At 37.9% G+C, this 13,101-nt stretch overlaps 2 protein-coding genes across 2 annotated transcripts; both read right to left on the bottom strand.

Annotated features, from left to right (window-relative positions):
• Positions 1 to 2,459: 2,459 nt before the first annotated feature.
• On the bottom strand, positions 2,460 to 4,586 carry LOC307171731 (uncharacterized protein). The gene is made up of 6 exons (XM_079893525.1): positions 4,491 to 4,586; positions 3,911 to 4,213; positions 3,503 to 3,814; positions 3,255 to 3,299; positions 3,020 to 3,100; positions 2,460 to 2,851 (listed from the first exon to the last, which is right to left on the bottom strand). Exons 1-6 carry the CDS (start codon positions 4,573 to 4,575, stop codon positions 2,814 to 2,816), a joined length of 864 nt encoding a protein of 287 aa, XP_079749651.1. The 5' UTR covers positions 4,576 to 4,586; the 3' UTR covers positions 2,460 to 2,813.
• Positions 4,587 to 7,006: 2,420 nt separating this feature from the next.
• dicp2.2 (diverse immunoglobulin domain-containing protein 2.2) lies at positions 7,007 to 10,899 on the bottom strand. Its single transcript, XM_079893524.1, has 8 exons — positions 10,805 to 10,899; positions 10,004 to 10,306; positions 9,600 to 9,911; positions 9,187 to 9,207; positions 8,821 to 8,919; positions 8,095 to 8,165; positions 7,798 to 7,866; positions 7,007 to 7,539 (listed from the first exon to the last, which is right to left on the bottom strand). Exons 1-8 carry the CDS (start codon positions 10,863 to 10,865, stop codon positions 7,456 to 7,458), a joined length of 1,020 nt encoding a protein of 339 aa, XP_079749650.1. The 5' UTR covers positions 10,866 to 10,899; the 3' UTR covers positions 7,007 to 7,455.
• Positions 10,900 to 13,101: the final 2,202 nt, after the last annotated feature.

Genomic DNA, 13,101 nt, shown 5'->3' with positions numbered 1-13,101 from the left:
TGCAAGGTGAGTATTCAATGAATTTAAGTGCAGATTCCGTGAAGATGAGTCGATGTGGGGTGAAAAGCAGGTAAGCACTTTCACTTCAGATAAGTTGATGTCAAGCAATCACAGTTCAGTAATATAAGTCTCTTCTCTTTCAGATGCGGTCGGCAGCAAGCAAGCTCGGATGAAACACTGGAAACTCGAGGGAACACAGGATCACAGGCAGCATGGAATCTGACAGGATTTCTGAAGACGGCACAACAATGACACAGAGGTTAGTGTTTCAGGTAAGTATACATTACATCTTGGAGTCTTGATGCATCAGAGGAAAAGGAGACAACAGAATGTGATCTGTTCCTGTTGGAGGCTTGACCATGAACTGGGGCAATACGCTGATTTCACGCAGCCGTTATTTTGAAATCGAAAGCGAGGCTCCGGAGGGAAGAAAACCGGAAGTGTCGCCTTTAATCATAGGAGAGTCTTGAATGCGATGGCGTATTGTTGTATTTAATGATGTTGTGTCAATTCTAAAACTGTACATACATTTCTTTTGTACTTTAGACTATATACAGTGAAATTCATTTATAAATAAAATTTTTTTTTTTAATATAATTCAGAAAGTAAAAAAAGAAGCAGGAACGAACTAAATACATATCCTATATTGGATATTAACATCCAATAGTGTAAATCGCGGCAGCAGCTTCAGGTTGGTAGTCAAAAGGCATTGTTGTTTATCTTTACTTCCGGGGTTTTTCCCACCGGAGCCTCACTTTCGATTTCAAAATGGCGGCTGCGTGAAATCAGCGTATGGTGAGTGTTTTATAGAGATTGATGAGGTTACTGATTGGGAACAGGTGCGGGTGATTAGTAATCTGGAGAGTGAGTGCAGGTGTGCCAAAGAGGATCCTGGGTAATGTAGTGCAGAAACAGATGGAGAACGTGACAAATATAGAATTCATAGACAATTGGAAAAGTTTTTGGGGCAAACCCGACCTGTTGAAAAGAGATGGTATTCATCCCTCCTGGGATGGTGCTGCTCTTCTCTCTAGTAATATGGCACATAGTCTTAGAGCTCAAACATGACTAACTGGGGCTCAGGTCAGGAAGCAGACAGACTGGCTTAACCGACCGTCTGCTAGCGGCCTCGCGTCACCAAGGTCAGATAAATCCCATCACATAGAGCCTCTTTCACCTATCTATCATCATATAGAGACTGTGTCTGTTCCCCGAATTACATTAGGTACATATGTACCTTTGAGGGACTAATATGTACTCTTTAGGTACAAAAGTGTACCTTTTGCAAAGGTACCGCCACAGAGACAGCTTTTGTACCTTTTTTTCTGAGAGTGAACCATCTACTACTGTATCACATCAGATGTCATGCTATAGACTTGTAAAGGCCCATTGGCCCAACGACGGAACACAACGGTGTGGGTGAAGGTATAATGCGTGTCTTTTCAGCGCTCCAGTGAAGTTCACTTTATTTATTAGAATTTAGTTTCAATATTACTTTCTACTACAAAAAATTATTTCAGAATAATGAAGAATAATAAAATAAAACATTTTATTTGTCAGGTAAAAATGTATCATGCCAATTACACAAGTAAATGATTAAAAGCCAATTCAGAAATAATAAATACATGACATCATCAAAGTTGACTCTGAGAGTAAGAAATGTATACCTGACAGAGACACACAGTGGTGTGTGAGTGTGTAAGCCTCGGGAAGACACTGACACCGCACTGCATGGGGGTGTTCTGGTTACAGGTTCCCAAAGACTGCTCTGCCACTTACCCCCCGTATACACAGACCAGAACAAAAGGCTTGTACAACTATTTTTTAGGGTTGTTTTGGGTCAATTCATGTACCCCAGTGGGTAACACCTGGTTTCGGGGGAGAGGGGAGATATCTTGAAGAGACATCACCCAAAGAGGAGGACAGAGTTCTCCTAAGATTTCAATCTTTCTCATAATATGACTGCAATGAAATTAAGACCATTTTACCAATCGCACCAATGATACCAAACATAAGATGGAAGCAACAATAGATTCAAAAGATACATAATATGTAGTATGTAGATCCTCTTAGTGAACTTTTAGTGACTTGAATCAGGGGGAAAGGAAGGGAGGAGGGAGAGGGGGGTGCACAGATAAGGAAGGAGAAAGCTCTTTCTTTGAGGTCTTCTCTCCAGGGTGCGTTTTGTTGCTTTATTGTAGGGTGAGTTTTATCTCAGCTTTTGTCTTAGCAGGAAAATCAAATCTTACAGACTCCTAAAGAAAAATTCCACTCATTCTTTGCTAAAGGAGATCAAGAATTGTCTAAACTTGACAATTCACAAAGGCTTGTGAACTAACCCTTTAACGATAACTGCATGTGAATGAGGAACAGATGTGACTTATCCCAACAGTCTTGGATTTTAGCAGAATATATGAAATATATCTGACATTTATAAATAAAATAAAAAGGTGGAGATGAATTTTGACAATTTACTGGAATAATGACAGACTAAATCAAAAAGTCATCAAAAGACAGACAGAAATGTACATTCACATCTATGAATTATAAACAGGCCTATAGCTTTAATTGAAGTATGTCATAAGCAATAGATTATGAATTCAGGGTAACAGAATGTTACAGTGTCCTTTTTATACATGTTACATGTACTTACAATCTATATCTCATTTTCTCTCTCTCTCTCTTTATATATCATTTTACATAACTTAGAATAATTCAGTTTAAAGCAGTCTATGCCTATAAAATTCCTATCTATAAAAATGCCTATTTTTATAGTTGCCAAGAGGGTGGTTCAGTCAGTATTATTTACATCACTATGTCTTCTGGGTGTCCTGACCTCTTCTTCTATTATCTGTGAATAAAAGCACACCGTTATATCAAACCTCTCATATAGCATCATGTGGTAAGAAGACTGATTAACTCTTGAATATATTTCAGATGGTGTATCTGTGACCACAGTCTGATCACAGTCATCAATTGTTGTGAATCACCAGATGTTGAAAAGAGTCTCAAATCTCACCAGATCTCCTTTCACAGATGATCCATAGAAGAATAACAGTAGGAGTAGTTAAAACTGCGATCTCAATGACAAGTATAATCACTACAGCAAAGAGACAGACACATCAGATAGATGTTACAGCATGAGACTATAAACAAACTCAGTCCATGAAACTGTAAATGATGATAAATGAAACAACAATGACAACAAATGTTCTCAGTATAATGCACTGCAATGTGTTAAAGACATTTCATACCTCTGAGTGATAATCCAACCGAAGTCTTGTTGTCTGGTGAATTGACTAAGAGGAGAAAAGAGTTGCATCAGACAGAGATGTAATAATATAATAATATAGTATCACAAGATAAATATGATTATAGTCAAAGTAACTGACGAACTGATCTCTTCAGAACAGCATTATTTATATTTACAGACTTATAGAGGAATATTCATACAGCATGTCCAGCATTGAGCTGAATATTGGCAGACATTTAGTTTTCTTACTCAAGTACGTGACAGTATATCTGACTGAGGTCTTGACTTCAGTTCCTTTAGTAATCTCACATCTCCACTCTGTGTTGTCGTCTTCATTGAGGAGTGTTGTAGTCAGAGAACTGGTGCAGTCTTCAGGAGAGGATGAGATCTGATATCTGGAGTCTGACTGCAGATCCACATCAGTCTTATCCTTCCAGACCAGCTTAATTCTCTCTTTATTGAAGAGATAAACACAACCATATCCATCATATACATACAACTGACAGGAGAGAGTGAACGAGCGTCCAGGTCTAATCTCAGTCTGTGTGGATGATGGAGAGACTGAAACAGAAATCACACAGACATTTATTTCAGTAAACATGTGCGTTTAAAGAGAGAATTATGTTCTTTTATCATATAATGAACAGAAACACTGACCATGAAGAACATGCAGATAAACATTGTCATTATATGTCTGTGTATTCTGTTGCCTGCAGATGTAATATCCATGATCTTCAGGTGTGGCTTTATAGATGTTCAGAGAGCAGTCAGACCCCAGACTCAGTCTCTCACGTCTCTCTGTGTCGTTGTATACTTCAAATAATACAACTGACTCTGAACTGATTTCTCTGTTGTACATCCATCTAGTTGATGTGCAGTCAGGAAGAGCATTTCTACAGGGCAGACGGACGCTCTCACCATCTCTGCTGAACATATGGAGAGATTTGTCTCCACTGGTACCTGAGACAGAGTAGATATGAGTGTTCATATTGTGCATCAGATACTTTTTCACTCTTAAACACGGCTTACAATTACATAGTTATAAAGTAGACGACATAAATCTACATGTAACCCGTTGTTGACCACATAAATATCAAAGAAAAGTGGTCTTATATATTCACCGATCCAAATTAAATCATCTTAACAGGATCAAGGATCACATCTGACAGACTAAAGTACAAACAATGATCATAATCACATTTTAAATATCTTGTGTGACACATGCAGATTCATTTACCTTTGAGAAATGAGCAGAGAACAATCAGTCCCAGCAAACTCTTATCAGCCATTTTCTGTCTCTGTCCGTCTTCATGGTTCATCATTCACTCAGTTCTTCTTTTAAACAGCATCAGTTCCTGTGGTCATAACTTCATGTCATCAGCCTAACGTGTTTACTCCTGAATCTGCTACAGCTGCTTCTCAAAGACACGAAGAGTTGACATGCAATACATTTAGATGGAAAATCATGTTTATAACGTTTTATAAAAACTCAGACGAACAGACGGATAGATAGATAGATAGATAGATAGATAGATAGATAGATCGATAGATAGATAGATAGATAGATAGATAGATAGATAGATAGATAGATAGATAGATAGATAGATAGATAGATAGATAGATAGATAGATAGATAGCAAAGCTTTACAAGATTGTAGTTCTTTCCCACACTAAAGCCGTTAAGTTCACAGTCTTGTACCAACATTATAAGGCTTTTAAACAAAGTATCTTAAATGTTCCATTAGAAAGATTGAACAAGAGTCATCTATGCGTTTTCTCTCGCTCAGTTCTAGAGTTATTTTTAGTTTCCAAAAGCCTAGGCCCAGGTCTTCTAGTTCATCAGAACATTACTTTAATTAAAAAAAAAAAGATTAATTTAGCGGAAACTGAGGAAGTTGCTTCAACATTGGCTGATTCACTGGGACACATCATGGTATTTCATCATGGTATTTCAGGACTTACGACACCAGAAACCCTGACCCAGACCACCGTCCCACAGAAAACACCAGCCAGCGGTTAATCATCGGCAGCCAGTACCACAGTACGAGGCTTAAGTGCACAACAGTGGAGACAAAGAGCCAAATATTTTAGTAATATATCAGAAAGAGCCATAAACATGGTCATAACTTACATTATGTGTTTGAAGAAGAGCTCTGTCTTCATATGTTTTGGAAAATTGTAATTCTTGTAGAAGTTTGTAGGGGTGGGAGAAGAGACGTTAGGAGACGTCAGCTCTGTTTGAGGGATAAGAATACATCATTAATGTGTTTGTTGTGGACCGCTGGATGCTGATATCACTGAATAAGAGTCATCAGCGGGTGGAGGAGAGCAGAGGCGAATCATCTCAACAGTTCGTGAGCGTCTGAAATGCAGATCTTCTCGTCTTGGTCGTGCATGCTCTGGGAAGCAGGACTGTAGACACAAATGTCTGGGTCAGTGGGTCAACAAGAGAGAGAGTTAAAAGCAAGAGATCTGTATATATACAGTATGATTATTATTTCACTGTTTAATGTTGAATTCTATAGGGATGCAGAAACGTATGGACTCTAGAAGGCCTTGAGACTGAGAGGAAATATTGAGGATGAGATGGAAGGAAGAGGAAGACACTGAAGAGAGCATTAAATAAAGAGTGGCCAGAAACTGAAAGAAGATTGAGTGATTAATAATTAGTATATTACCTGATCAAAAAGATTTAATTAATGCAGTCCCAGTATACATATACTTATTCGGCCCACACCTGTATTCCACACGGCCCAGATGTGGGCCGACACTATGTTGCTGTCTGGGGTAATTCTCAAACTCTTTTTGGGTCAGTGACCCTCTATCCATATCATCCTTACTGACCCCATCAAGACGTCTTTCCTGGGTGATAATGTTGATTATTATGCTGTGTTATTAATGATAACTATAAGATGAGTGGTGCTTACTAATAATAATAAGAATATATTATTTATTTATGTTCTTATTTTCTTCTTATTAATAGGCTACATATTATTATAATCAACAATGTGTGACAGCATAAAGAACACACAGTTGCACTACACAGTTGAGTGTATAGTGTATAGTGTGTGATTGGGACACATCTAAGTGCACTGATGCCCCACTCTATCTCTGACACACTCCACACGCTTGCGCTTCTTCACCAACAGAGCGAATGGATCTGGAGCGTTCACTGTCAGGCGTCCAGTGTTGACACGCTTAGAATGCTGCAAACCATATTCTTTTACAAGAAGTTACGAGTTTCATCTCATCTCGTCGTGAATCTTTAGTGTAAACTCATTATCCATGTTATATTTCATCTGCAGCAACGGTTGAACTTTTATAAAAATATGAATTGCTCAATAGTAAAAACATGTATTTGGTCATTAAATATTAAATGCATTAATATGCAAAAGTCATGAATGATTCACAGCTGAGCAACTTTTTTCTTTTTCTCTCCAATAAGGTAGAAAATAGTTGAGTATCATAAATGAAATGAAATGTGAAGTGTGTTTATGAGGATTTTGACTGTGATTGACAGGCCGGTTTACAGTGACTGACCCGTCCTGTCTCAGATGAACCCGAAACCCTCACAGTCTTCAGTCCAGACTTCACTGATGTAATAATATGTGTGTGTGTGTATATATATATTTACATTTGCATAATAAATTCTACATATTCAATGACCAACTTTACAATATTTGTAAATATAAATACTTGGAATTACTTGTTGCTGTCACAGATTGGTTGTGTAAAACACACAAAGACAAAGGAGAATAAGAAAAATAGTCTTTAATGACAAGCTCAGGAGATCAGACATGTTACAGTTATAGTTATATGTTTAAAGTCTTATTTTACAACCACATTTCCAGACAAGTTGAAAGATTTTGTAAAATGCAATAAAAGAATATGTGATTTGTCAATTCTCTTTAACCTTCATATAACTGGAAAATGTACAAAGAAAGTATTTCATGTTTCAAATATTATATTTCCTCTGACCAACTCAAGTGTGTTTTGTAAATATAAACATGATGACTGCAACACACTCCAAAAACACTGGGACTGAGGCTGAATAAAAGTGAAAAGATTATAGAATATAGATTTTATTGCACTTTATAAAATGTCCCAACTTTTCTGGAAATCGAGTTGCAAGTCACGTCTCAAAAGCATTCAATAACTTATTCTTTGTTAATAATTTGGTCTTATCCTCGATCGCACGGGTCTCAGCAGAACTTCAGGACTTCCTCCTGGCCTCCAGCCTTTGCTCCTCTGATGGCAGCATACGTCACTTTATCATCAGCCTGAGCCTGAGCCACACACACAGAGTCAACCACAACGACAGACATTATTACAACACACCGTACTGACAAATGTTTCTAAGAATCAGATTCAGCATTGCATATTTAAACACCGCAGTTTCGACATGTGTCTGCCACTTATGACGTCAGTGTTATGCAGAAATATATTTCCAGTCTATTATTAGGAGAAGTTAAGAGAAGTTAACTGATTATCTGTTAGCAAACACACACAGAAATGGAAGAAACTGACCAGATTCCTTTACTCACATTGTGTCTTTCAGTACACTTGTTTCTGGAAATAATGACCTCAGCATAAGCCACATCTTCTGGATTCTCCTAAACATCAATAGAAACATGTAATGTGTAGACAGTAGTGTAACTCATTTTTGATTAGTTTTATTTAATAGAAATTATGCTGTGTATATTTTACAACTACTGCTCAGTTAAATAAATTTAAACAGGTAGAGTACTGTATAGCTGAACCAATGTTGCTTGTTCTGATGCGCTGTGGGTCAAATGTGTGTGTGAATCTATGAGCTGAGATCATCAGTGTTGTTCACTAACATGGACATCAGCAGCTGGAGGGGTCACCGGGGTCACCGGGGTCAAACTGCTGACCGCTGCCTTATCTGACCCTTAACAGAACACCAACATTAGAACAGTTCTTCAGTTAATCATGTACACTAAAACATTTACACAATAAAATAAAAAATAAATGAGGCTGGTAAGTTTCTGAAAGTCTCTTTCACTCACCAAGCCTGCATTTATTTGATTGAAGATACAGTAAAAACAGTAATATTGAGAAATATTATTCCAATGTAAATCATCTGTTCTCTATGTGAATATATAGTAAAGTGTAATTTATTCCTGTGATCAAAGCTGAATGTTCAGCATCATTACTCCAGTCTTCAGTGTCACATGATTAATTTAATACATCCTTGCTGAATAAAAGTGTTAATTTTTAAATAGTAGCATAAGCAGTAAACTGGCGAATTCCAATTGTCACATTACTCTTCATTTTACAAATATTTGGGATGTGAAAGAGACAATATAATTTGAGATATAAGTGAAATTATGTATGGAAATGACTCAAGGGCCGATTTTTTTTTGTTTTTCAACTAAACTTATGCGATAATGCGTTTTTTAGGGATGATGTCATTACGCATCTGTTAACGGCCAATTGGATGGAAACAGCAAATTTCACAATCTTATTTTCAAACACATATTTACTTAGTTGATAACAAAACAGTGCAAAAAGTGGACGGAAACTTGTCGTGACTGAAAACTCACCGGCTCTTTTTCTACAGATGAACCGAAGAGCGATAAGAGCAGTGAGAGTAAGAAGAGCCGCTAGCGTAGCAGTTACAGCAGGAATCACTGCAGGAGAGACTACATGAAGAACAGTCAAACACCGGACACACACTCACACACATTTCACCACATTTCACAGAATTACTGTGTGATTCTTCCTTCATGCCCTCACAGCGATAAACCAAAGATGTCTTTGTGTGTTATTCGAAGTGGAAGAGAGTCAAAGTTTATTCTGTTCTGTGAATATGAAATATTAGTACTTATAGAGGTATTAATGTTGACTATCCAACCATCATTCAGCAGCAATAATCTTATATTAGTCATAGGTGAAGAGAGATTGAGCACCTTGTGTTGTAGATGGTGTTGCTGGAGGTGGGGTTGTGTCCGTGTTTCAGGTCATGTGACCGTGTTTCAGGTCATGTGACAGCGCAGTTGATGTGTTAAGAGGAAAAACAGCAGGAGTTAGTTTAAACACACCATAGTAACCTCAGCTCACACTCCACACTTCTGCTGGTCAAAGGCTTATTTATGTATTCAGTGTTGCTGAAAGCCATCTGCACATTATCACACAAACCCTGATGTTGTTCACTTTAGCTGTTAATTTGGAGGATTTCATCATGACATAATTTAGGAAGGATAAATGAAAGGATCAGCTGAGGGTAAGATATCATGTGGACAATGGGCAAAAAACTTTGATTTTAACCAGCAATTTTATTCTCAACTTTAATTGTTTAATATATCTTAGTTGCATAGCTTACCCAAGTACGTGACAGTATATCTGACTGAGGTCTTGACTTTAGTTCCTCTAGTAATCTCACATCTCCACTCTGTGTTGTCGTCTTCATTGAGGAGTGTTGTAGTCAGAGAACTGGTACAGTGTTGACGAGAGAATGAGATCTGATATCTGGAGTCTGACTGCAGATCCACATCAGTCTTATCCTTCCAGACCAGCTTAATTCCCTCATTATAGAAGAGACTAACACAACTATATCCAGCATGTACATACAAGTGACAGGAGAGAGTGAACGAGCGTCCAGGTCTAATCTCAGTCTGTGTGGATGATGGAGAGACTGAAACAGAAATCACACATTTATTTCAGTAAACATGTGCGTTTAAAGAGAGAATTATGTTCCTTTATCATATAATGAACAGAAACACTGACCATGAAGAACATGCAGATAAACATTGTCAGTATGTGTCTGTGTATTCTGTTGCCTGCAGATGTAATATCCATGATCTTCAGTTGTGGCTTTATAGATGTTCAGAGAGCAGTCAGACCCCAGACTCAGTCTCTCACGTCTCTCTGTGTCGTTGTATACTTCAAATAATACAACTGACTCTGAACTGATTTCTCTATTGTACATCCATCTAGTTGATGTGCAGTCAGGAAGAGCATTTCTACAGGGCAGACTGACGTTCTCACCATCTCTGCTGAACATATGGAGAGATGTGTATCCACTGGTACCTGAGACAGAGTAGATATGAGTGTTCATATAGGGCTTTATATTAAATATTTACATTATCAGTGATTAAAAATGGTCCACACTCGTTATTTTGGCATAATCTATTCCCTATATTGTAAATATATAGCCTACTGTATTTTATTTCTTCTGATTTAAATTTAAATGTATAATATCTACATTGCTCTGTCCTTCTCTGAAGAGGATTGTTTACACCTGTGTAATTTTCTTCATTTTGAATTCTTACATAAACTTGAAATAAACTGAATTATTTCATTATCAGTGTAAAGCAGAGACAAACACAAAACAATGTTTTGTGAGAATAATACAGTATGAGCTAAACACACACTACTATCACACTCCATAGAATGTTAGTAAGAATATAATTCACTTTTTCAACTTCTGCTTTACATTGGATTCTAACTAATTAAACTAAACGATATCTTAAAACCCCAGAGGAACCTGTTGTCAGTTTCACAGATGTTTTCTACAGGTTGGCTTACCTGTGAGCAGCGAGCAGAGGATCATCAGTCCCAGCATGTCTACACGACACATGTCATCCATCTGTCTCTGTCAGTCTTCCTCTTTCCATCATTATAGTGGCTCTCCGCCCGTCCTCTGTGAGGTCACTTCCTGTGAAATGTGGGAAAACATTGTGATGCAATAAAGAGACTGTAGCATTCAACTACTCTGTCTATGTGGGTTGTTATATGCCACTGACTTCTGCAATAGATATAACGTCATGCCTGTGTGAGCATGTGGTGAAAAGCCACCAAACTGCATATACAGGCTATTTAAAGTTAGAGCAGTGTTGGATACCGTTTCCTAGAATGCCGTTAGATGTTAAATGTTGTTTTTATGTACAGTGTGGTTTATTTATTCTCTTGTGCTCCTGAGTAATAAATAATAGACTTATTCTAGTATTATTTCCCGTTTGTGTTGCGTACCAGTCAGCGTGACAGAACACCGAACCCTCAAAAGACTGGAAATGAGAAGAAAGGTGGACGTTCAGGTCTTCTCCTCTTAGAACAAGGGAGCGTTCCCTCGAGGACATCACAAGGGATTTATTAGCAATCCAAGACAATCCTGCTTGTAGAAGGTCCTCGGAGAGCTTTGCCGCATTCGTAGAGTGGGTGCTGGTTAATTGTAGATCCCTAGTTTGCACAGTCTGCTCAGCAGATGAGGAAACACAACAGAGCCCAGCCAACCATCAGCCACGGCCATCACGAATTACCAGCCAGAGCCCGCACCCGCTACGAGTCCAGTGTCCTCCGCATCCCATTGTGGTACGGGAGCTGCTCGGCCCAGGATCGTAAAGCAGAGAGTGGTGTGCTCAGTCGAGTGTATGTATGAGGACCGCTCTCCCTTCACTGCACAGTAATGTCAAATACATGATGTTGTTACTCACCATCTTTCTGCGTGGGATATAGCACCAGTTGAACACTTCCAGGTTTATGTTTTGAGTTTGTACTCTATTCTAAAACTCTGCTTAGAGAATAGAGCTCATAGGACTCGCAATGGATTCCAAAGAATCGATTCTTCAATTTCGCAGCGTTAAAGGAGAAGTTCACTTTTAAAATGAAAATTCTGTCATCATATACTCACCCTCATGTTGTTTCAAAGCTGTATGAATTTCTTTCTTATGCTGAACAGAAAGGAAGATATTTAGAAGAATGTCAGTAACCAGGCAGTTTTTGGGTCCCATTGACTTCCATAGTAGGAAAAAAATATACTATGGAAGTCATTGGGACCCAAAAACTGTCTGGTTACTGATATTCTTCTAATTATCTTCCTTTCTGTTCAGCATAAGAAAGAAATTCATACAGCTTTGAAACAACATGAGGGTGAGTATATGATGACAGAATTTTCATTTTAAAAGTGAACTTCTCCTTTAAGAATCGGGAGTCAACTCCAAAGATTGGAGTAATTCCACTCCGAGCAATCGAGTCCTCAAAAGTGCCTAATTTAATTCAATATCAGCGCTAATATTCAACTCGCTCAATTCACTTTCCGAAAAAAGCTGCCTTACGATGTTAGAGTGTAACTTCACAGATTTTCAACCCTCTTTCCATTGTTACAATGACATTCATATATGCAAATGTACAATGTTTACTTTTTCTCGGTGTTACCTGAACTGTGAAATACACATTCATTTATTTACTTTTGACAGCGCCAGGGCTTTTATACTTCTGCATTTTTGTTTTCCCGTCTACGGACAGTTGGATCAACAGAGGTTGTTAACAGAACTGTTATTGTAGTGGTAGGTATATCATTGGAAATTGTATGGTACTTTGTCTACTCTTTAAACAGCATTATGGTAAAAATGGAATACTATGGCAACAGCTTTCTCACCTGTACACAACATTTTGCGTCGGGGGTTGTTCTTAAGATAGTTTTGGAACAGAAATGTTCCCTCCTCAACAATGACAGAAGCCAGATTTCTCTAGAATGTCATTGTATGTTCTAGCATTGAGAATTTACACTGGAATTACTGGATTATATCAAAACTCATTAGTAAGAAGGGGATGCCCACATACTTTTGGCCCTGTGGTGTACATGCCTGTAGTACAGATGCCAAAATACCTCACATGACAACCATTTGCTGGCTGTTGAGGTTTCTAATAAGAAAAGTGCTCAGCTAAATGTTATATTTTTTGTATGCATAGTTATGTGCATATACCAGTCCTTCAACAAATGCATTATTTGCATTAGCTAGCAATTTTGTCTTGTCAAGTCACCTTTATTTATATAGCGCTTTTTACTATACAGATTGTTTCAAAGCAGCTTTAAAGTGATAACA

This window comes from Squalius cephalus (assembly GCF_949319135.1).
Source record: "Squalius cephalus genome assembly, chromosome: 14".
NCBI classification, from domain to species: domain Eukaryota; kingdom Metazoa; phylum Chordata; class Actinopteri; order Cypriniformes; family Leuciscidae; genus Squalius; species Squalius cephalus.
The sequence above is the reverse complement of the archived record's forward strand: the minus strand, read 5'-3'. Positions and strand labels throughout refer to the sequence as shown.